The 26,810-nt window shown below is 33.5% G+C and overlaps 1 protein-coding gene across 5 annotated transcripts in view; it reads right to left on the reverse strand.

The window, feature by feature from the left end:
• Positions 1-26,810, reverse strand: part of ZBTB46 (zinc finger and BTB domain containing 46) — a 162,049-nt gene that overhangs the window by 90,153 nt on the left and 45,086 nt on the right. For all 5 annotated transcript variants that reach the window (XM_051976777.1, XM_051976776.1, XM_051976775.1 and 2 more), the window contains one exon: positions 24,162-25,130. In XM_051976777.1, coding sequence (XP_051832737.1) covers positions 24,162-25,098 — 937 coding nt within the window. In that variant the 5' untranslated portion in view covers positions 25,099-25,130. The remainder of the gene's footprint in view (positions 1-24,161; positions 25,131-26,810) is intronic.

Raw genomic sequence — 26,810 nt, forward strand, 5'->3', positions numbered from 1 at the left:
GGAAAAAACAAAACAAAATTAAGCCTCAAGATTTTGTAAAACAAATTAAGAGGAAAATTTCAGGTAGAAACAATACTTTTACAAATCACACAGACCTGAATGACTCTAGACTATACTAAGTAATTTCAAATAGCATTCTCTCACTTTGGACTGGATTAAATATTTTATATAAAACTTTAAATGGTCACTATAAATGTGAGAACACATAACATAATCATCTGTGAAACCCAAATGTAAATATTTTCATACTCTGCAAATAATGTTCTGGTCTTGGCATACAAAAGCACAATTTCATTCTCTTAAAAAGTTATTAGAGGCAAATTCTACATCTTCATTAATGAAGGTTTTAAAATCTCTTTCCACAATGAGGATGCATTGGAGAATTTCATTGAGGCAGCTTTGCAATAAATTTGGTATTGATAAGCCTTAGAGGTTAGTCCACAAAATATAGCGGGCATTTATACAGCACTTTAAGATTTACATATTTTACCTAATATAAAACTAAAAACAAACTGGTGCAATGGAAGTATAATTTGAGAATTAGCATATCCATTTTATAGATGAGGAAATAGATTCAGAGATGTGATTTGCTCATGGTCATGTAGCTAGTAAGATTAAAGGAAGGATATAAACTCTAGTACTTTGTAATTTCAATCTAGTTCTCTAAGCACTATACTACAAGATAGTATGTCGTTTTCTTCCTACAAATGGGATGTATTTCAAAAAATTTCTAAGTCAGGTTTTTGGCAAACTGAACATATTCTCTTAGATATTATTATAAATAGTGGTCAGGTTCCTGAAGAAGCCTATTTATCTTAACCCCTGTTTCAATCTAACAGAAAACATTTCTGGATACTCAGATGAATCTTGGATTTCATAGATGTAAATTCCCTCTAATGATGCAATGCAGATCATAACCTATGTCCACCTATTTTGTCAGTCAGTAAGTCAACAAACAAAACTATATACAAGGCAATGTGCTAAGAAACAAGGATATTAAGAAGGCAAAAAGAGCCCTTATCTTCAAAAATCTCATTCTAACAGTAGAGACAGGTAAATTACGAGGTACAAATAAAACATATGCAAAAAATAGATGTAAAATAGTCTGACAGAGAAAGGCAAAAACACCTCGGGGGATTAGGACTTCCTGAGAAAGTGGGATTTGAGTTGAGTCTTGAAAGAAGCCAGGGAAATAGAAGGCATAAATGAGGGGTAAAAGTATTCTAGACATGAGGAACAGCAGGACAAGGTACATAACAAAAAGATGGAACCTTTTGTGAAAGGAATGAAAGTAAGTCAGTGTACTTGGATCATTTAAGTGTGTAAGAAAACTGAAAAGATAAAAAGGATACAGTTTTAAGAGCTTTAAATGCCAATAAGGAATTTATGTTTTATCCTGGAGGTAAATAAGAAGTTTTGGAATTTATTAATTAGTGAGGTGATATGATATATCTAATCTTAGCAACTCTCATACTTGTCCTCTCTTCTGGACTGTCTACCCAGTGTTCTGAAGGCCTTCCTTCTCTGACACAGAGAAGATACCGATAGAGTAGCCTGTCGTCTCTCCCTACTACACATTGCCCTCATGATCACTGATTTAGAGTTGAAATGGAGTTTCAAAAGTCATCAAGTTAAACTCCTAAATTTTACAAATGCAGAAACTGAAGCTCATAAAAATTAAGGAACTTGGCTGGCATCAAATATTTGAGGCAAAATTTGAAATAAAGTCTTTCTGACTCCAAGTCTAACACTCCATCTATTATGCCATGCTGTCATGACATTTTAAATTCCTGTTCTTCAAAGCTCTTCAATGAATGTTTCAATCTACTCATGGCTATCATGAGTTTTCTTCATCACCTTCTATGTGATGTTCATTTTTAGTTCTTCAAAGCCTTTTATATTCCATGTAGCATAGTCATAGGACACAAATAATATGGAATATTGATATTAAAAAGTTGGGCCTTTGTTTCTGAGAGAATTTTTAGCATCATTAAAGAAACTTCGCAATTTCCTAAAAATCCATCCTTCTCTCTTCCTTTTATTTAATTCTGGAACTAATTTGCTATTCATTTTTGCTGTTGATTTTAGATAAATATACTTAAATTATCCCTCCAATTGCATGTCATAATCTGTACAAAAGATATTAATTCACATGGTCTTTCATGTTTAGAAGATCAGGTTAAGCTTTTCAGTAATAATAGACTATTTCTAGGAGGCTAAAATATTCCTGGGCTTGGTCAATAGTTTATTAAGCACCTACTTTATCCCTGATCCTGTGTCAAGTACTGGTAATACAAAGGCAGAATCAGAACAGTCTCTGCCCTCAGGGAACTTACATTCCAATGGGGGTCACAAAATATACACTTATAGGTATACAGAAGATACATATGTAACAAGGGAATCCCACAGAACACACTGAGTTGTTCTTATTGGTTCTAGTGGACCATGTAGATATTTTAAAGGTGACTTTTAGCTATGTATGATTCAAAGTTGAAGGATATGCACTGTGATATGATAAAAGGTCTCCTAATTGGATGTTGAAAGAGAGGAGTTAATGTCTCAATGAATATTCAAAAGGGATTGGCCCTCTACCTTTTCCTTCCTATCTTTGAAGCATGTTAAGACTATATCTCAAGTTGTTTCCTCTAGTTAGGTAGGAGAAAGACAACTGTTCCTTCTTCCATATAGTCTCTATGAACATATGTCCTGATTAAGCTTATACCTGTGCCTCTTATTGTCTTTGCTCTTTTTATGCCTGTTATTCCCCAATCTTAAGAAAAAGAGCATTCCAAGATGTTTATGTCCAGACTTGGAAGTAACCTTGTGAATTCAAAAAGTCTAGAAATCTTGGGTCCCATTGCGTTGGAGTCAGCTGGTGGCAGGATATCTGAAATAGTTTGTATCTGAGAAATTATTTACCAATAAGAAAATTAGCCTCAGCGTGGTCATTTTACCAGCAGAATTTTGAAAATATAAAATATCTAAATGAGTAATCTACAAATATCCTATGTTCTGTTAAGATTTATATAACAGCCTTGAATCAAATTTTAATAATAATTATGTTAAGCTACTGAATTCTCTTCTATATGCTTCAAACTGGATCTATAACCAGTAGGGAGAGCTATAGCGAGAAATAGAGAACTATAATGGAAATAATATCCTAACTTCTCACACATTCCCACTGCCCCCATGCAAGTTTATCTGGTTTTTCTTTAAACTACATTGAAACTGTCCACAAAATTTAATTAGCTCTAAAAGCTCACTCACTGACATAAGTTCCTGATTCCCTGCATACAAACATACATGTGGAATTTCTGCTGCTCTTTGATGCTTAGATAAATGACCACCATAGGCAATTCTGAAGCATCCAAAAAGCAACTGAGTCTTGAGCTTAAGACTAAGCTGGGGTATATAGCTTCAAGAGTCATTTGCATAGAAATGCCAAATGAATCAATGGGAGTCAATGATTTCACCAAGTGAAAAAGTAGAAAGGAAAGCATAAAAGTCCCATAGTTAGTGCCTTAAATATGATAAAGAAAAATCCACCAAAAGTGAATGAGATGTGGTAAATCAGATAAAAGAGAGAAAAATTCTGAAAATTCAGAGAGTACATACAATTAGGTCCCAATTATATGACTAGTAAATTTCATGAAGTGGTTGCGTGCGTTTGAATATATACATTGAAGTTATAATTATATAAAACATGGTCACAGGTCCCAGCCTAGTGGAAATATGCAGTGAAAATTCAAATAGTGGTCTCAGTAAGATTCATTATTCTCAGTACTCAGGACATAACTAACAGAATCCAAGAGGAAGGGATGATCAATATTGTCAAATGCTGCAGGAAAATCACAAACTATAACGATTAAGAAAAGTTAATTAGATCTAATAAGAAGGAAGTTCTTGGTAAGTCTGTAGAGAGCAATTTCATAATGCATAATGAAGTTAGAAACCAGAATACAGTAAGTTTAGGAGATGGTGAGAGAACAGAAGTGGAAGCAACAGACAATTTTTTCAAGCAATTTAGCTGAAAAAAGAAGTGATACAGAACATTTGCGAAAGGGGTTTGGTGGAAGTATTTAGTGAGGGGCTTGATAGGAGAGAGCGGACATGATGTGCTTGTAAGCAACAGGAAAAGAACCAGTAGACAGAAAAGACTGGAGATTAGAGAGAGAAAAAAGATGATAATGAAGCAATCTACTAAAAGAGATAGGAGAGGGATGCTATCAAGGGTTCTGGTAGAGGACCACTTCATCAGAGAATGGAGCAAAGGGGGAAATAGTGGATAATGTTAAAAAGGTATGAATTGAGGAAAAAGGAAGAAATAACTTCTGGTTTTGGTTTAAGTATCAGGGGAGACCCTCTCCTAGAAGGGTGAGGAAAGAGGTGCTGTAGTATGCTTCAAGAGAGAAAAGACGTTTTGAAACAAATTCTGTAGTAAGTGGGATAATCAATTAAGAAAGAATAGAAAGACTGCTGCAATGAAATCTCAGTCAAGATTATATAATTAATTCTTCATCTATCTAACTAGCAAAATGTAATTTACAAAAAGGTATATTTGAATGACCTCACCATCTACTATTTTTACCTTGGACTCTCTGAAATATCTCCTCTATCATGGTGACAAACACCTTATGCCTTGCCTGATGCTCATTAATGACAAAGTTATTTCTGTTTTAGACCTTTCAAGGAATCTTGAATAAAGTCAATGTATATATAGAAGGTAGCCCAGCTGTATGAAACTTCTATTCTATTGTCTTCTCCAAACATAACCTTGCTAATTATTTCTTTTGCCTAGGATGCCCTTCTTCTTCATCTACATTTACACAAATTCTATTTATTTTTAATTTTAATTCAATGTTATTTTCAATTGCAAATTCTCTCCTTCCCCCTCTCACCAACTGAGAAGGTAAGAAAATGTACAGTGATACAAACAACTTCCCACATTAGCCTTGTCTTAAAAATGAAGAAAAAAGGGAATAGCAAAAAAGAAAGTGAAAAAAAAAGTTTTTAAAGATGTCTTCTAAGTCTATTACTTTTCTATCTGGAGGTGGACAGCATCTTTCTTGACAATTCTTTTGGCTTTGTGTTCTGTGATTGTGATTATCAAAGTATTTAAGTCTTTCAGAGTTGATTATCTTTATAATATTGTTGTATTATATACATATGTACATTATATAAAGTAGTTCTGCTCACCTCACAAGTCTTTCCAAGTTTTTCTAAAACCACTCTACTCATAATTTCTTACAGTATTAAAGTATTCCATCACATTCCTATATCATGTCTTCATCAGCTATTTTCCAATTGATGAGCATCCCCTCAGTTTCCAATTCTTTACTATCAAAAAAAAAAAAAAGAGCTGCCATAAATATTTTTGTACATATAGGTTCTTTTTGTTCTTTATTTGATCTCTTTGGGATGTAGACCTAGTAGAAATATTGCTAGGTCAAAGAGTATGCACAGTTGGATGGTTTTTGGGGTATAGTTGCAAATTGCTTTCTAGAATGGTTAGATAAGTTCACAGTACATTAAAAAATCTGTTTTCCCACTGCCCCTCTTTTTAAAAATTTATTTACTTTGCCAATTCAGGCAATCTTATGGGTGTGAAATAGCACCTCAGAGTTGTTTAATTTGCATTTGTCTAATTATTAATGATTTAGAGCATTTTTATATGATTGCTGAAAGACAAGTGATTTTTTAATGCATCTTTATTTTGCTTATTATGTCATCCTTTTTGTAATCCTATCCATTCTTAAAGGTCCATTTTAAGACCACCCTACATAATCTTTCCCAAACCATTCCAGTTCATTGTTAATTTTCCTTCCTTTAAACTCCTATACCATTTATTATTCATAACATTCATTTGACAATTAACATTTTATGTATGGCGGTCTGTTCCACATTACTTAATTCATTTTGCTAGGAGGCCAGCCTGAATTTGAAAAGGCTTATCACTGGAAGGTTGACACCAGATAACACTTTTTTTAACCCCAGAAGTTCATGAGATCAAATATAGAGTTTATCTATAGGATTCCTACATCTTTCATTATTTAGCTTTTCATATATGTTTTATCTCCTTAACTAAACTGTATAGGTCCCTTGAAATGGATCAAGTACCATATCTTGTGATTTCTTCATATTCTTCAGAATAACTAGCATGAGGCCTTACATCCAACAAGTATTTGATAAATGTTTAATCAAATCTTTACAGAAACAGTATTATATTCCTTTTTAGTATGCTACTAATGCTACAATCATCTTATCAAAGATATAAATAAAATAATTCACTTAAAGAAAATTCTTAATACAGATAGCTAAGAGGGCATGACACAATGGATAGAGCATTGGCCCTGGAGTCAGGAGGATCTGAATTCAAATCCGACCTCAAGACACCTGACACTTACTAGCTGTGTAACCCTGGACAAGTCACTTAACCCCAATCATCTTATGAGAGAGAGAAGAGAGAAACAGAGAGAGAGAGAGAGGAACAGAGAGAGAGAGAGAGAGAGAGAGAGAGAGAGAGAGAGAGAGAGAGAAAGAGAGAGAGAAAGAGAAAGAGAAAGAGAAAGAGAGAGAGAAAGAGAGAGAAACAGAGACAGACACAGAGACAGAGAAAGAGCACTAAAAGCCATCAACTGGGAACAAATTTTTATAATCAACTATCTCTAAGAAAAGTTTAGTATACAAGGTATATAAATGATAAATAGAAATATATAAAACCAAAAGGCATTCCACAGTAGATAAGTGGTTGTGAGATATGAACAAATAGTTCTCAAAAGAATTGCAAACTATTAACAACTAGGCCAAAAAAAAAAAAAAAGTCCCATATCACTATTAAGGAGACTCTAAGGTTTTACTTCATATCCAACAAATTAGCAAAAGATGACAAAAGATGAAAATAATCAATGTTGGAGGTAGTGTAGAAACACTAATGCATTATTGGTGGAACTATGGAAAAGCATTTTGGAAAACAATTTGGAATTGTTTAAAATGTCCATACCCTTAGATCCAGAGTTTCTACTTATATGCACTTGCTCCAAAGAGGTCATTAACAAACAAACAAAAAAGTCTCCACTTCCACCAAAATACTTATAATAGCATTTTCCTGCCAGTAAAGAACTACAAAAGTTGATATCTATTAACTGAGGAATGGATAAACAAATTATGGTACAGGGAAATATTACTGTGCTAAGAGAAATAACAGACATGATAAACAGAGATGGATGGAAAGACTTAGATGAACTGAAAGAAAGTGAATTTTAAAAAGCCAGAAAAAAACAGGATGTACAATTACTATGAAAATGTAAATGGAATGAACAACTACCATAAAACAAGTAAAAAAAAAAGTGGCATTACCATAGAAAAGATATAAGAAAACGTTTTTCTTTTCTCCATCTCCATATCTGCTCCCTTCTCCATCCCAATCCCTTTGTAAAGCTGGGAGTGTGGAAAATCAAATATAATGTATATTTTTAGTGTATTAATCAGTTTTGTGATTTTTTTCCCCTTTTCTTTTCTTCCTCTTCTTTTTAATTATAAAGGATGGTTCATTGAAAGGGTAAAGGGGAAGAGTGCAGGAGATGATAGTACCACAATTTATAAACAGACATTTTAAACATCTAGTTCAATAATAACATCTTAACAACTAAACATCTAAACTTATTCTATTATACGTATACTCAAGTGAATACACATGAAATGGAGATGTGAACAACTGAGACACAAGGATCAGAAACATAAGATAGCTTTTGAATGAGATACTGGTTTTTGAAATAAGAAGACCTATGTTCAAATCTTTTCTTGGCTATTAACTACCTTTCTGTATCTAGAAAGGTAACAAGCTCTCTGACTTCAGATTTTCTTTTCAAGTCAACAAGCACTAGGTTCAGCTAAGTAGCACAGTGGATAGAGCACCAGTCCTGAAGTCAGGAGGACCTGAGTTCAAATCTGGTTTCAGACACTTAACACTTCCTAGCTGTGAAACCCTGGGCAAGTCACTTAACCCCAATTGCCTCAGCAGCAAAAAAAAAAAAAAAAAAAAAGTCAACAAGCATTTATTAAGTACCTACTATGTGTCAGAAATAATGTGGGAAAACAAATAAAAGCAAAAACAGTGCATGTTTTCAAATGGAGGTGACTGGACTATATTAACAATTCTCAAAGTATTGTCTGGGAATCTCTGGAATCTCTAAGATCCCTTTTAAGGGATCTGCTCTGTTAAAACTATTTTCATGATAATACGAAGACATTTTAGTTTAAAATATAGCTTATATTGATAGGCATAACTCACATTAAAAAAAAACTCCTTTTTGGGGTGTTCTCAACAATTTTTTGGAACATAAAGAGATTTCGAGACCAAAAAATTGGAGAATCACCAAATGGTTCATTTTTAGTGCCTTGCCTTTTAGATACATGTATGATCCTAAGAAATAAGAACATATAAAATGGCAAAATCAGGAAAAGAAAATTAAAACATTTTTCTAGATTAACACTTGCTTTTATTTCTTTCTAATTATTAATATTTCAGTGATTCATCCATGTGGATAAACCACAACTCATTCAATGCCTAATCATTGTTCAAGTTGCCATGTGTCCTAAAAAAAAATCAAAGATAAAAAATACAATATTCTAGGCAGGATCAGCCTTATAAAAGTCACAGATCAGTTTCAACATGGTATTTTTTTTGAGGTGTGCCAAAGAGATCCCCTTATTCCAAAATCTACCACCATCTCTCTCTAAGGCCAGAAAATTCTAACAATTAAGGTTCACTATTTTTGTCTTGAGGACTTTTACACCTCCAAAAATGGCCATAAAAATGTGAATGTTTGTGAGGAGAACATCCTCAGTCTTCATAAGCTATTTCTTATGAGAAAATTAATTTAGCAGTTAGGAATGGAAATGAGAACGTCAGCAGGAAAAAGTAGAATGGAGCTCTATCTGGTAATAAAGTGGCTAAGAAAGCAAAGATAAACTTTTCTTTTTCACAATTACTTCTAGGACTACCTGATTCTAAATATTCATTTATTAATATTTTGAATGGAAAGGAAAAGAATAAGCACTTCTCTGTTATGTAGATACATCTACTATATATCAGGCAGTATGCTAACCACTTAAAAATAGAATGTCATTTGATACTGTGACAGATAGGTGCTTGTATTATCTCCATTTTACAGCTGAGAAAAGTGAGATAGAGATTAAGTGACTTTCCCAGGATCATGTAACTAATAAATGTTTTGAGGCCAGACTTGGGTTTGGGTCCAGAGTTCTCTTCATTATACCACCTAGCTGCTTCTATACTTATTTCTTATTTAAAATTTTTTTTCTACATCCATCACTAAAAACCTCCAAATATTTTATCCTAGTGTGGAAATACCCTTGGGTTCTTATCCATAGAATTAAGGGTACAGCAGATCCCACATCAAGTAAGAAAGGCCTTTGTCTATGGACCTTACATAAGACCAAAATTTTTTGAGGATTAATCTAAGTCTGGAAAGGTTACCATGCATTCAAGAATTTTGGATCACAGTAATTAAGGGGCAGTCTATGAAGGTACAGTGAGTTTGTGATTAAGCCAAATAAAGCATTGATCTTTTAATGTACTAAAGTGTATAGCTAACAGTAAAAATATAGATTCATACACACCAAAATAGTTTTAGTACCACTTTTTGTAATAGCAAAGAACTTAACAAAGTAGATGTCAATTGATTGGGGAATGGTTAACTCCTCTGTGATATATGAATGTAAAGGAACATTATTGTACTACTAGAAATGATGAATGGCTATTATAAATAAAGACATACATTGGAAGACTTATATGAACGATACAAAGCTAAGTAAGCAGAACTAGGAAAAACCAAATAGAACGATGTAAATGGGAGGAATTATGATGAAATCATTGAAAGAAAATGTTGTAAAATGACATTAAGTCTGGACCCAAAAAGGTATAAAAGAAGGCACTGCTTTCTTTTCTTCGTATAGGTAGAAGAACTAGGAGTGTTGAATGCAATAAATAATGTCAGTCTTTTCTGATGTGTTGTTTAGTTTTGATAAGTTTTTTTCCCCCTCTTTTTTATTCTATTTTAAGAGATCATTTTTTGGGGGAGGGAAGACAGGAAATATTAGAAAATAAAGGAAATGTAAAAACAAAATACATCAATAAAAGGTAAGTAATAAGTCCAATATCCTATAAAATGCCACAATGTTGGTTTTTCTCAGACAAATCCTATTCAATTTTTAATAGAATAAATTTATACTAGGGGTCTATTCTGAGTATTCTAATCCCCAAGAATCCTTGATCTAGAGCTCTATAGTGTATATTATTCAATCTAGTTCTTTATTATACTCTGTGTGAGATGCACAAATCTAGAGACATCTCCTTCACAAATGTTCAGACTATTTGTGCCCAACCTGTAGTAAAGTTCATATTATAATAGAGCTCATATTGGTCACAGTGGAACACACTGTGCTTTGACCCCAAGGTTGTGATGTCATTTTGGCCCTCTTTGTGTACAAAGATGAACAACAGCCTGGTATAATTCTGTTTCAAGTGTAATTTAGGTAATTTAGGTAGGACCTAAATTAAGAGCATCTTGAGGGGAAATATTCATTCCTAATCTTTACAGACTTTCTCTCTTTTCTTAGAAAGTAAATGAGGCAAAATGGAAGGAACAATGAATCTGAATTATGGAGACCTGAGTTCAAATCTCAAATGGCTGAATCTTAGTTTCCTCATAACCTACCTACCTTATAAGCTTACTATGTATACCTTAAAGTGTATATAAATGTATGTCATTTTTATTTTTCTCCTTTTCTATATGTTGTGAGCCAGGTTCACTTCTCCTAGATGACTCAAAATCTACTCCTGCCTTTACTTAACCTCATTTGGCCTCTTTCTAGCAATTATCTTACTCTGTATACAATTTTTTTTATCTTGAGTCCCTCTTAGATTCTGTATTTCCTCCTAATATACTTTAATAGCATGTAAAGTCAAGAATTTTAGTAGCCACTGCTCTGTGTCTAACAGTCTTCCAGTTTCCACTGGGAGATCCCTTTATAAAAAAAAATAATAATAATTAAAAAAAAAAACCCAAAAACAAAAAAACAAAAAAAAGAAGAATGAGAATTAAAAGAAGGATAAAAGAAGGATCCTTAAAGGATAAGGAAAAGGAGAAGGAAGAGGGAAGAAGGCTAATAGAAAATTTTTGAAAGCCACCAAATTTATTGATATTAAACAGCGAACAAATAATTTAAAGACAAGAACTCATGTTACAATATCAAAAGGACATCTTGATTAAATAGATTAACTAATTTTAAATGGATAAAGACTTGTAAATAATTTGTTAGATAGGGTTTTTCTTTAATTTATCAATACATTGGCAGAGCTGGTTGGTATAGGCTGTAACCTTAGACACAAAATAGCACTGTTATATATAAGTGGAAATTAGAATATTGTACTTGTCAAAACAGGATTCTACCTGTAGAGGCCACAGCTGCTAATCTGAGGTCAATCTCAATGTGGAAAAGACTGCTGCTCATGCACACTTGGGTAGCAACATCACCAGAAATGTCATCTTTAAACACAAAGGACAATGATAGATTGTTGCATGACTGGTCCCTGAGATAAGAAAAAAAAATCCAGGTTATATATCTCTTTCTAAATTAGCCAACCACCACTCCCCTCTAAAAACAAATTCACAAAGACCCAGCTTGAAATTTCATCCTTCCCTCTAGTACATTTTCTCCTCTCATTTTGAAATCGGATTGGAATTAAAAAATTAATTTGATTTTTCTTTATTATACGTTGATTACAGACTTTTGGAAATAAATCTATTTTTCCCTAAAGAACAACTAACAATAAAAATATCGGTTATATTTAATTGACATTTTAGTCAATATTCACACACCCTAAGATTATATCCAATAAGAAACATTCTGGACCTTATATCATGAAATTCATATCAAACTTTTAATTCTACCCTTCATGAGATTAAGCTATAATTTCAAAGGCCATTTAGAACATGGTTCTTGAAACATCGTTGGATAATCTCAGAAAAGATTGCTCTTGTGCATTACTTTCTAAGTTTTATATGGAAGACTAGAGAATCTAAATAAATGTTTTCTCTTCCCTACATAAAATACAAGTTTAGGCCTTCTCAGATCTGGACAAATCATTTGTAGGATAAGAGTATGAGGAAAATGCTTTATTCTCACTACTTTAAAAAAATTTTAAATTCAGGTCATTATTAAATTCTTCAAATAATAATCAAAAGGGTTTATACTTAAAATAAGAAAATAACTTTTAAAAGATGAAGGTGAATAGTACCACATTTGTTTAAAAAAATACAAAACTCTAAGCTATAAATAGATTATGGAACTGGATAGTCTCTACTTAAGAAAAGGATAAATTAAAGAGGTATAAACTGCACTTCAATGGAAGAGTAGTATACTTTTCCATCTGGGGAGTTAAAACAGCTTACCAGAAACACATCTGTTAACACAAGGAGGAGTAGGGCAACTTTGAAAATATGGGGAAATTTGGAATACAGGGTGGAGAAGGGAAATAGATACAGAACTTTGAATTAAAACTGGTTTAGGGTGGAACCATTTTATAACCAGAGTGTAGCCCGGAGTGGAGAGGGGGGAGGTGAAGGGAGGGACAACCTGGATTTAAAACAATCTTTTGATTTTCAAGACTTGAAAACATCCAAACTTTAACCATAGAAATTTAAATTACATATTCTTTCTGAAAATATTACATCCCATTAATTTTACTTACAACAAAATTATAGGTAAATGGGAAAATAATTTCCCAGGAAAATACTCAAACTCTTCAATGAGTAATTGTTAGATAGGTCTGAGTATATTTCTATACCCACTATCTCAACCAGCTTGGCCTAACATTTTCTTACATATTAAACAACAAAGAATCAATACCAGGTATATTTAAGGAAGAAATGGCCAAAAAAAGAGTTTGTGCAGTTTCCTTGGTTAGTGGAATGTAAAACACAAACTAATCTGATTTAAATCTCAAGGAAAGAATTCTAAAGGTGATACTAAGCCACAGAATTCTAGAACTCCTTCAAGGACAGCTCTAATCAATCTTCACAAAAAAATAGCAGTTTGTGTGTCAACAATCACAAGAAACTTCAATTCAACATATTTATAAAATAAATGTAGAGAAACTGTAATTTTATATGAATTAATAACTAATATATTCCGCCTTTGAACAGTTTTAAACTATATCAAATAATTTTCACAACTGCAAAAAAAATTAATGATATTTTTAAAAGTTAATTTTTGCCTATCTTACTTAAATGTAAAAAGTATTATATATATAAACACCATTATTTAAAGAACCCCCAGAAATACACAACCTTAAAATCTGTTTTAAAAATAGCTATTACTTTTTTTCCAATTAGAAAAATATACTGATCTTTTCGATGGAAACCACATTCCCTCCATTTTAATTTATTATCCTTACTATATAAGATTCTCATCCACAGAGTATAGTTTTACCTCTAAGTATTTCTGCATCACAGGTACAGCATTCCAACTGGGTGTTAATAGCTCTTGTTACTTCATTATTATTATTATTATTATTTGCATTTAAGATAATATTCAGCCCCTTCATTCATTTCTGTAGAACACCAAGCAAAGAACTTCATTCATTTTCCACAGGATGTCAAGTGGTTGACTTTCAGAACAGAAGAAAAAGAAAACTTCAGATAAGATCCCAAAATAAACCTCCAATCTTTAACCCATCAAATCTAAGCTAAAAATACAAAGTTCAAGAAAAAGATAGGTTTTTACTGAATGTTTTATTTTTCCTTGCTTTTTAGAAAGGGAAACCGGTCATGTGATTAACTTTGAAAATTATAAGGAGAAAGGATCTTTTTTTTACTCCCTTTATACAGGAAATACTGGGTACAAAATAGGAGAAATTCTTTAAAGTTCTTATATTTCAGCAGCAGACTTTATTTATGAACCCATAAACTTTATAATTAATTTTAACTTTAAATTTTTAAAACTTGGTTATTCTGCAAATTCAGTTCAAAAGAAGTGATTTTTGAGAGGGAAGGAAGGAATATGGAGGAAGAGATATGTACTCAAGTTACTTAAAGGCATGATAATTTAAAGACCAGGCCCAACTCAGTTCTTTTTTTCCTCCTGAGGCAACTGAGGCTAAGTGACCTACTAGATCACACAGCCAGGAAGTGTTAAGTGTCTGAGGTCAAATTTGAACTTAGATCCTCCTGATTTCAGGGCTGGTGCTCTATCCACTACACCACCTAGCTGCTCTCATGCTGATCATCTCCTTCAGAACAATAATATTTCATAACATGCATATACTATAATTTATTCAGCCATTCCTGCTGCATTTGCTCCTGTTCATATACTACTGAACAAAGCTCTATGCTGACTGGATCCATTACAAATTTATGTTATGTAATTTCAACTGGTCCTTGCTGCAGTAAGGTCCTCCTTTTACATCTCCCTAATTGACTAGCTATCCCACTCTTCGTAGTAACCTTTCCCAAACCTTTTTATCCTTCCTTAAGCCTTTTATCATTTCTCCTCCCCACAGCCCCCACAATAGATCTTGGATCTATTATATTTCACTAGGAAAAAATGGAGCCATTTAGTGAGTTTCCTGTTTTTCCCTCATCCTCAATTTACATCTCCCAGATATTTTCTATCACAATTTCTGCCTTCACTTCTTTCTCTCATAGTGAGGTGATCCTTCTTGCCAAGGAAACTCCTCTACGTGTAGATGCAATCCCATTCCATCCCACCTTCTCCAGTTGACTGCCCTACCATCCTTATTCTTTCTTTTCTTTGATTTCTGTATCTACTACCTGCTTCCCTATAAATATGCCCCTGTTTTTCCCATCATCAAAAAACTCTCATTTGATCTATCCATCCTGTGATTTGTCATTTAATATCTCTCCTCCTTTTTATGGAAAAACTCTTAGAGAAGGTCATCTATAACAGGTGCCTCCACTTCTTTTCCTCTTACACTATTTTTCAACTCTTGGAATCTGACTTCTGACCTCATTCATTTAATTAAACTCATCTCTTCTGAGTTACCAATGATATTTAGTTGATGAATATATTGGATTTTTTTTTTCAATTTTCATTTTTCTTGACCACTGTAGTCCGTGACTTGCTCTCTTCTGTTTGATATTTCTCTATAGTTTTATATGAATTGTTCTTTCCTGGTTTCTTCTATCTATCTCACTATTCCTTCTCTGTCTTCTTTCATAGATCTTCATCCACATCATGCCTACTAACTATAAGTGTTTCAGTATTCTGGGCTCTGTCCTTCTATACTATGTACTTGGTGATCTAAACAGCTCCCATGATTCCAATGATCATTTCTCAGCTGATAACTCTCAGATGTATTTGTAGAACTCAACTCCAGTCCCATATCTTCATCTGCCTATCAGGCATCTTGATCTAGAAGTTCCATGGACATAAAATACCTTAAGTCCAAAAGTGTACTCCGTTATCTTTTTTCCAATTTAGTTTCCAAATTTCCAATTTCCAAAATTCCAGGCCAATTAAATGGCACAGTGAATAGAGTACTGGCACTGAGGTCAAGAGAACCTGAATTTAAATCCCGACTTAGACACTTAACACTAGCTGTGTGACTGAGCAAGTCACTTAATCCCAATTGTCTTAGCAAAAAACAAAAACAAAACAAAACAAAATGTTATTATTGGGTTACAAAAAAAAAGAAAAAAAACACTCCATTCTTCTTACCTTCCCTATTACTGCTGAAGATAGCATCATCCCACAGACTTACAATATAAGTGTGATCTTGATTTCCACTCTTTCTTAAGACTCCTCCTCCTTCATATTCAATGTGGCTGAGTCTTGTCATTTCTATCTTCATAACACCTCTCATTTATGTCCTCTTCTCTTCTCTGAAGAGAAGGTCTTTATCCTTCAAAACTATTGTAACAATTTGCTGGTTGTTTCTTTACTTAAAGTCTCTTAAAACTCCACTCTATCCTCTACTAAACTGCCAATCAGGTTTTTTTTAAATTTAGTTTTCATCATATCACCTCCCCATTCAAAACATTTCACTAATTCCCCATTATCTCCCAGTCAAATATAAAATCCTCTGTTTGGCTTTCAAGATCTTCATAACCTCCCCTTTCCCCCTCCTCATTTTCCAGATGTCTTACACTTTATTCCCCTTCATATACTCTTCAACCCAATGACATTAAACTCTCTTGTCATTCCTTAAACAAGATACTCTTCTAACCCCAAGAGTTTCCTGTCGTTGTCTCTTATGCCTAGAACCATCTCTCTCTTCCTCTCTCTCTCCTGGCTTCTCTGATTTCCTTCAAGTTTCATCTAACATTCCACCTCTGCCAGAAGCCTTTCCCTTAATCTTAACCTTAATGCCTTTCCTCCTAGCTATATCTTATTTACACTTATTTATTCACACACTGAATCCCTCATTAAATTGTGAACTCTTTGAGAAAAGGAACTGTTTGATTTTTACCTTTTTGTGTCTCCCTAGTGCTCAGCACAGTACTTAACAAATACTAGTTAGCATGGTGCACAGAGTTTGGCCAATATAGCAAGAACATAACAAATAAACACTTGTTGCTAAATGAGTAAGTGAAATTAAAGGGGAAAAGTGAATATTTGGATCTGGGGAGAAGAAATAAATGATAAAGGGAAAAACAGTTAAAGATTTGTCATCTAGAAAAAATAAAGATAAATGCAGAGGGCAAAAAAAAATCAAGCTTCTAATTCTTTAAAACCTTGACTCTAACAAACAAAGTACAAAGCAGGCTCTCATCAGGGACAGGAAAGTTAATAACTCATATTTATATGGCACTTTACAATTTTGAAGAACTTTACAAAGAGACAGCACTTTTATGAAGTACAAGTATAATTACTTCCAACTAATGGATGGGAACCTGAGGCTCAGAAACAATGTGATTCAAAGTGCACAAAGCTAAAAATGTCTTAGGGCTGGGATGTGACCTCCTCACTCAAAATTTAGGATTCTATCCACTTAGATGAATTTAATTTAATTCAAGTACATAAAAAATCAGACCAGATTATATGAAAAATTAATTTAATTGGAATAAACTATAGAATGGGGAAAAATAAGGAAACAAGTTCAACAAAAGGGGGAAAAAATACCAAAAAAGATTGAATAATAACAAGTAATTCAGAAATACGAAAAAGAAGCATAATTTTTTTGAAATTGAAAAACAGGATAACTAAAAACAATAGCTCATTTTTCAATCTCATAAATTAAGTTAAATATAAAATCAACTGGAGAATAACATGCTGAAAAACAACTAATACTTCAATATATGGCTGAAAAAAGACCTTACAGATAAGAGGGAACAATTCAGAGAGGGGGAAAAGTAGCAATTCCCAAACTGTCAGACAAAATTGTTATATCCAAAGAATCCTGTTATATTAAAATGAAGTACCTCAGGAAATTCAGTCTAGATAAAGTGAAGCTAATTAAACATTGGCCTTCTGATACATGATTTATTTGAGCACATTTATTCACTCATCCATTCACAGATATAGTAAAATACAAACACAGAACATTAATGCTATGTTAGTTTTTTGAGCAGAAATGTTTTCCCCTTCTAAGAGAGCTTTTAAAATTCTGTTCCAAAAGTATATTAAATAACACGAGGGAAATGGGTAACACCAACAGAATGGAAAGTAAAGTATGTAAAGAAAGTTTGTCAGTTTCATTTAAGACATTAAGTACTGACTTAAAAAAAAAAGAATTATGTATTACTGGAGAAATTTTTATCTTCTATATACAAGTAAAGGGCAGTATGGTAGAAGTGATGCACATGTAATATTTGTATTGATGAGGGTGAACCTTGAAACTGTCCTCCTTGATTTTTGGGGTGAGCCCTGAAACTCTCCTCTGGCAGGGAACCATCTTTTGGGGCAGTTAAATGGTTTCATTACGTTTAGTTCTGGACCATTCCCTACTTAGCTCAAACTTAAATGGTCTCATTTAGCTGGAGATCTGGACCTGACATTTCTATTGAGTAGTTGGCCGCACCCTCTATTGAGCTGAAAATTAGTCCAGGACCATTCCTAGTAGCTGGAACTTAAGTGGTCTCATTCAATTGGAAATCTAGGCCTGGGAGCAGTGACAACATTGAAGGAATCTCATTCAATTGAAATCTCAGTCTCAGATTTCCTACAATTTTAAACTCAAGAGTTTTGCAGAGTGTCCAAAGCAGGATTATGCCTTGTCAAGGAACCTCTTTCCTTGGCATAGCTGCATGCCAAGGCTCCTGCCTGCTGTGAAGAGACCCTCTTCTCAGTCAAAACCTCTTGTTATTTCTCTGCCAGGACCTTGTCACTCAGAAGTCTGTCTTCCCAGCAAAGCTGGCTTCTGCAGTGCCAACAATAAACTTCCCTTTTGCCAGTCAAACTTTTCGGGTTCGTGAATTCTTCCACATTGAACCTGCACCAACCAGAAGGGGATTCTCACACCTCAACTCTCTGCACTACCACTAACTGCAGTATGAACTTCCCCAAGTCAAACTCACAGATTAGGTCCACTGAAGGCATGACAATTACACTGGATCTGAAGGCTCTCTTTAGATATATATTCTGAAAATTATAGTTCCAGAGGACCCTCCTGCACTATTCACCTTTAATACCATTTAGAGACAATTAGCTCAAAGCAAATTTTCTTATTTGTATAGCATATTAAGAGCAGTCACACAAAAAAAAAAAAGGAAAAAGGGAAAAAAATTACTCTAGGCAGCATTCCTGTCCTGTTGTTATTTCTCTTCTTGTGGAGTCTTCATCTTTCTCTCTGGGTACAGCACCTTTGTTAGGCAGTCTATTCAGATGGGCTTCCTAGGTCAGTTTTTCTTCACAGCTCAACTTCAAAGTACTAGGGATAATTCTTTCTTGAATCTATAGGTAGTTCTCTTCTCTACTGCCAGAGGTCATTGACCTCAGAATTGTCTACACTGGCTCTGCTGCAGGACACCATGAACAACTAGAAGGGGAGAAAGAAATTCCTTTCCTCTCTTCACAAGAAAGGAAGAACAATTCCTACTCTGGAGCTGGTTTCTTCCTCCATAGGTGGCTTTCCTTTAAACAAAACTTCTTAAACTGTGGATTATGACCTGTTATAGGGTCTCATAAGTGAATGTAGGGGGTTGAGAAATTGTATACCTATCTTATTTGACTATATAACAAAGGTTGTAAAAAAATTTCTTGGGTAAAAAGGAATTGCAAATGAAAAAAAGTTAAAGAAGCCCTTCTTTAGAGTGACAAAATTTCTAAAGCTCTCCTTTAGAAGTGACAGAACTCCACAAAGTTCGCCTGCCTCCCTCCAGAGCTGAAAAGCTAGCATTTTAAAAGCCAACAAGGGTATGGTCAATTTTCTTCCTGCTAATAGCAAACTGTCCTCTAAATCCATTAATGAAAATTTGTAATGGAAAAAGACTCATCTTTTCATTTCAAAGATTTCATTAACACATCTTTGTCTCCGTTATCTGCTGTAACTTCTTCATCAACTGGGCTGGAAGAATGAAAATTCACCGAGGTTGGAAATTCTCCTAGGTTGGTATGCTGACTCTCTTTCCATATCTCAGAAATATATTCATATTATTGTTTAGTCATGTTTGCTTTTGGAATTTTCTTGGCAAAGATACCAGAGTAGTTTGCCATTTCCTTCTCCAGTTCATTTTATAGAGGAGGAGGCTGAAGCAAATACAGTTAAGTGACTTGCCCAGGGTCACACAACTAGTAAATATTTGAGGCTACATTTGAACTCAGGGTTTCTTGACTCCAGGTCTGATATTCTATCCACTTTTCCACCTAGTTGCCTCCAGTAGCTCAGCTAGGGTCTCCAAAAGATGACTTTTGAAGGGCATTTTTCATGATATGCCAGAATAGGAGAAATTCCCCATTTTAGTACTTGAAGTTTCTGAAACATCTGACACTGTGCTTTCTAAAATACAGAACTAATCTATGGAATAAAGTGGCTTAGAATCAAAGAATCGAGAGTAAAAGATTTAAGGTAACTTAACTGAAAACTTACTTTGGGTGATCAGCTAGCAATAACTATGACATTTTTTCAAATATACCAATAACTTGACTTCTCAGGAAGTCAGCACTAAAACAGGATTAATATGGGATGTTCCCTTATTAAAAAAGTTCTAATGAAATATAAGGATTCCATCTTAAGGTCTACTGAACACAATGTTAGATAATCAAAAGCCTGATAGAAATGGGAAAATTTATTTTTTAATCTACTTATGAAATTCTAAGCTAAAAAAGATAATAAAATGACAAAATAGATTTTAAAAAGAAAACACTTTGTAATTTATAAAGTAATTCATACATATTATCTAACTTCATCCTCACAACCACTTTGGAATTTAGGTAGAAGTATTATCTCCAATATATAAATCAAGAAGTTAAGTTACACAGTTAGTAAGTAATAGAACTAAAACTTGAACCCAGGACTATATAAAAACAATTTCACTGTTTTTCACTTTAAACCATGCTGGTTCTATAAAAATTACACACACCCTTCTATATCCTATATGACATAAAATATCAACTTTTAAGTACTAAAATGGCTTCCTAGAGCAAATGGTAGAGAATAAGTAGAAGGAAGTTAAGGACATTCCTTCTGCTTTAGTATTGCCTCCCTTCTCTTCTCTAGCTCTGAAATAATTTTATGGCAGAAAAAAAGGAATGCCAACCAAAAGTAAGCAATGTTGCCAGTAGCCCTCACTCACACTCAAATTCTTTCTGTCTCTGTCTCTCTCTTTTACTCCCTCTCTCTCTCCCTCCCCCCCTTTCTATGTCTCTCTCTCCTTTATCCCTCCTATAATCAATAATGAACAAAATCCAGCTATATTCACATGTCACAGAAAATTTAGGGTTGGTGTTCAAGATGCCAAAAATCAAGGGGGAGAAATCACTAAAATAGTGATGAAATAATAAGAAATAAATAATTACTTATTAGGATGGGAGATGTGGAATGCTATTTAAAGGCAAACAGTAATGCCTCATCATGGAGTAGAAGTAATCCAGGGCATGAGGGCAAAAGCTTTGGCAGGTTCTACAAAGCTAGAAAAAAATTGAGTACTATTTCTTTTATAACAATGGACTGTCTTTTTTATAAAAGAATGAGCCTCAGTTTAGAGGAGTTCAGCATTATAATGTCACCAGCTAGTAAATGTTTTTAGCCATATTAGTTCAAGAAGACAGTTGACTTAGGTATCTTGACTTGCAATCTATGTCAATGGAAGGAATGTTCACAATGATGAAATCATGGATCCATTTAACATGCTGAAATACTTCAAGGAACTATTTAGTGAGTCTTTTAAAGTTCTGTCTCTTTCTACCAAAAGCCCAAAGCTCCATTAAATTTTTGACACCATGCATACAAATTTGCAACCTACAGATATGGAAAGTAAATTTTTAAAGATTTAACAATTATATCATAATTACAATTCACTTTAAGAAAATCTGCTTATAAAGCTTTTGAGAAAAAAGCTTATAAAAGATACTTTAAAAAATTATTCAATACAAAAATCTAAGTTTCCTTCATGTATTTTTAAAATTCAATTTACAAATATTTGATTTACAGTGAACCTTTCTGGAATGTATAAGTTGTGTTAAGTTAGTTTATATCTTAAGTAACAATATTGATAAACCTATGTGTGCACAAATAATTGACATGTTAAACTGTTCTTTGCCATGGAATTATTTACCTGATGAAACTTAGAAATAAGTTTCAATGAGAGTACTTTCTTGGAATCTAATAATTAAAATGTGTTTTGCTTTGTTTTTAGAATCATTAACACTAACATAACAGTCCTGCTCTTAAAAGTTAATAGGCAATGGAGTCACTGAAAGCTTCAGGCCATGAGAAGCAAAGTGGGAGTAGTTTCCTTAGTTAGAAAGGATTCCTGAATCAGAACTATTTGAGTCAGCTTGAATTATTAGCAAGACATTATGAACACTTTCCTTTAAAAAGGAGACAGCTTTTTCTCTCTTTCAGCAAACGGCACAAGTTAAAAAAAAAAACAACAACAACATCTTTAGCAATGTTACATAAACCTTCAATGAAGATATATTATTTTCTATCAGGTGCAACATTTAATACTTTCAAATCTTATGACTAGGTATATAGTCATAATGTCAATTACATGACTAACTGTCCAATAAAGAGGGCAAAAATACTCTTAAGATTAAATCACCAACTTTAGACCTTTTCTCTTAGCAACTCAAAATAATCCAAGCAGAAGCATTTTTATGGTTTCCTTGGCAACTCAAGGGATTTAAGACTACATGAAGTACATGAAGTCAAAATCACTTGTTTGATTCTAAAATAACCCTCTACTGCTAAACAACCAAGGTAAAAATATGAAAAGCCACTAGCTTCAAACATATCCTATTTAGTCATAACATAATAATTTAATACATTATGAATATCTTTGATGAAATTACTCTGGTTTAAGTATCTTAATTCAACACTGAATGACTTGATAGAATAAATATCACACTATGTTCTAGTTCCATATTTAACACTAAAGACACTAACACTGTTTGATCATCTCTAGGAGCATCCATGGCTATTTTAGCATTCCACAACAGAAAAGCTTTTTCTAAGGACTTCTATTGTTTTACTGTTATTTCTCAATATGAATTTAAGGTTGATGAAAGGTTATACAGAAAACTATATGTCAATTGAACATTATTTGTTCTTTTAATTCTTAAAAAAACAATCCCTGTTGACAATTAATACAAAAAAATGATATCACATCATCCTGATATCTTTAATTCTTCCAATTCTGAGAGAAAATTTCAAAGTAAATTTAATTCATTTTTGAAACAAATATGCTGGTTAAGAACTAAAGGAAAAGAGTGTCTGTATAAAAATTCTCACTTGTTTGCATATATTTAGTTATTCCACTCAAGAGTAGATAAAATAAGGTTGTGAATGATATATCATACTGAATTTCCTGTGCTGGTCATCTAATAAATAAATTTCTTAAAGGAAATTTGGATTCAAACACTAAAGTCAAGTCATGCCTACTAGAATTTGAATTGCTTAGAAAATACCATACATTTGTCCTAGTGAAAAAGAGTGATACTAATATCTCACTCACATTACTCACTTAAGCTTGGAATATTTGACAATTTAATTGTAAGAAGAAAACATTACCAATTAAAGTGACATTTTTATTGAACACTGACTTTATATCAAAGAAGCAATAAGTATATTATATACAGAATAAAGAATGAAAAATGTTGGCAACCATGAGAGGGATAAGGTAAAGTGATTCATTTCTGCCCATATTTCTTTCCTTTTCAATATTCATTTTTCTCATTTAGAAGCATGTCATTTTTAAAAATTAAGTTAATGAGCTTAGTATTTATAAAAGATGCTTAGGGGACAAGCAATAAAAACCTCCTACTAAACTAAATATAACAAATTCAAATTGAGAATCCATGAAAGTATATCTAAATTGTCTAATTTTCCTTAATTACACATATTAACTGTTGCAACATATGTAGATGTATGGGTTAATGTCATCCTTAAGTGTGGATAAAAGTCACATAATAGCAAACTGATGTCCAGTAGAGTCAATTTTCAATTAAATGAAGAAATTCCGTCATTTTGATGATCCAAAAACTTGAAAAACATCAAAGTTATTTACATTTGACTTTAAAATACACTAAATATTAATCTAATATGAACATCAAGGCAAAAATGCCTTGATGTTCATATTAGATTAATAGTAATAACATAAGTTTATAATCTCTGAGCATATCCATTTACCATGAGGAGAGATGTCCATCAAATGTCTGGGGGGAAAGAAGAAACTGGTTTGAAATTTAGAGATTTGCTACATGATCCACTGTATAGATAACTGTGTATTACACTACCTGACAATGCTCACTGAAGGGCATCATGTTTTTATTAATATAACAGACAATGGAATTTTTCGTAATCTATTTTTAATGCTCCTAAGTACATACCAACATCTAAACTTATTCCATTTTCTCAAAGATTCTCTTACTTCAATAAGGAAAGAAGTAATCTAGCATAAAATACCAAATATTTTTCTTTATTATTGTAGTTAAATATGTAAAAATGAAAGGCTTACTTGGGTCACGACTGTTAAATGGCCATCCTGAAGAAGATAAAAAAGATGGCATTGGAGAACTTGCGCGGCTGTCATCCTCTACCTGCTGGGTAATGTGACGTACAGTTTCTTTGTTTTTTCGATTCTTCCTACGGCCTGATGGTTGCCAACCATCCCCTATGACTTGTTCTGAGAAAGTGTTCTGTACTGAACCATCCTTAACAGTACGCAATTCATTTCCACCATAATGTGATGGTGAAATTTGTTCTTCTTTAATACGTAAAGATCCATATCCCATGTCACTAGTCCACAAAGACTGTGATGAAATGTCATCATGACTATCTGTTTTTGGTTCCTGATCCTCTTTCCCATAGCTGCTTCCTCCTTCATGACAACTGGCAATGGCTGAATCTCCAGAGGAATTTGCTGGACTTGTTCGCCGAGCTAACCATGGAGAAATACTCCTACCAGCTACTACTGCTGAAATCAATGCATCAGTACTACTGCTGGAAGGAGCCCCAATTTCATAGTCTGCAAGTTCATCAGATGCATCAGACTTTATGCTTATATCTAGAGCTGCTTTTATAAAATTATGACAGGCTTGTACAATATCAGTCATCTGAAGATAACTAGCAGCTGACATCACTTCAATAACATTCCTGCTGGTTAAAGCAAGGTGGGCAGAGTACATGAAGTCAATGATAGCTTTAAAGCCCTGTGCAGTGACAATGTCTAAATGAGTAACTGTAGCTTGATCAGAAGTCTTCTGTACCTGGCAGTACAGCGTTTTGAAGTAGCGGCTGCTCCCAAGCAAAACATTTTTGTGGGCTTTAAAGATCTTCCCCTCTACTATAATGCAAACATCACAGAGGATTCCATGCTGTCTCTGCTCATTGAGCTCACGAAGAAGATGACGGTAATGGGAGGCAATCTCCATATCTTCCTTTCTGTTATTCATTTGGAAATCTGTGGGGTTTTTTTCTATAAATCCTGTAAAGATAAAAATGAAAGTAGTAAGTCATTTAAATTGTAAGTATCTTATAATCACAAATTTTGTAGTAATGCTGACGGAACACAGTCAAAGTCAATTGCAGTAAAGTCAAAAACTTTCACTGAATTAACCTGTCACTATAAACAAAAACTACTGCCTACAACAAACTACAAATTTCTAATGTAATACAAAGGCTGGCTACTATTTTGATTAAGCCACATTATTGGGAAAAGAAGGGTCATAGAGATATGTAATCTTAAATTGAATCACAGGATCATAAAAATTAGAGTAAAAAGAAAATGTAGGGGCTCAGTTATCCTTGATTTTATAGATGAGACAAATGAAGGGCAGAGTGACTTGTCCACATCAATCAATCAGTAAGTACTTATCAAGTGCATATAATGTGCAAATCAATGTGCCAAACACAAGAGATAAAAAGAAAGGAGAAAAAAAACCAAAACACTGATTCTGCCCTCAGAGAGCCTATTATTAAAGAGACAACACATAAATAACTCAGTATACATGGTACATACATAAAGCATAATGAATGAATGTAAAGACCCTTAGGATTTCTGGCCAAGTAAAAATCACTGCTAATTTACATTCAATATGAGTCAATAAGGATCCAGACAGTGATCAAATGGGGCTTGGCCTATGACCTATTGGTGGCCAATTAGCATTAGATTGGTTTTACTTTAAGGCCTGGTCCTTAAGAAAGAAATCTACCTTGTAAATCCCAAAATAACTTGAGAGGGTTCAGAGGTGCAAAAGAGGAAAAAAGAGTATCTGTAAGTAAAGATGTAACACAGGGAGGGAAAGATGGAGGAAGGGAGGGAAGGAAGGAAGGAAGGAAGGAAAGAAGGGGAAAAGGGAGGAAGGGAGGGAGGGAGGGAGTCTTCTCCTCATAGATTCATTTATTTATTTAGTTAGTTTTTTTTGACTAGGTGAGAGAGAAGATCCTTTGCCTCAATTGCTACCTAGCCTTTATCACTGAATGGGTACTGCCTCAGTCAAACTGAGACTAGTTGAAGATCTTTATATCTTGCCACTGGATCTAGGTGGCTCTGGAGGGGAAAGTGGGCTCCAAAAATTCAAGCAGAAATTCAATAGGCAAGAAGCAAACACAAAAGTTAAGAAAGAGCTAGAACACTATTTGAGATTTTCTTGGCAAAGATATTAGAGTGATTTTTTATTTCCTTCTTCTGCTCATTTTACAGATGAACAAATTAAGGCAAATGGGATTAAGTGACTTGCCTAGGGTCACACAGCTAGGAAGTATCTGAGATTAGATTTTAACTCATGAAGATGAATGAATCTTCCTGACTCCAGAATATATTATATTATATTTTATTTTCACAACAACCCAGGGAGGTAGATGCTATCTTTTTAAAGATGAAGAAAGTGAAGTACAGAAAGGTTAAATGATTTGCTCAGGGTCACAAAACTAATAAGTGGCCGAGGCTATATTTGAATTAGATATTCCTGACTTCAAATCCCAGTCTTCTATCTACTTCATATATATATATGTGTGTGTGTGTGTGTGTGTGTGTAATAATTTTTTTTCCTGGTTTTTCATAGATTTAAGACCTTTGAAACCTACAAAAATTCTTGAGATAAAACTTCATTAAATTTAAGAAGGGATGGAAGTAACTTGCTAACCATATTTTGTCTAATACAAA

Source organism: Antechinus flavipes, chromosome 2 (genome assembly GCF_016432865.1).
Source record: "Antechinus flavipes isolate AdamAnt ecotype Samford, QLD, Australia chromosome 2, AdamAnt_v2, whole genome shotgun sequence".
Lineage (NCBI taxonomy): Eukaryota > Metazoa > Chordata > Mammalia > Dasyuromorphia > Dasyuridae > Antechinus > Antechinus flavipes.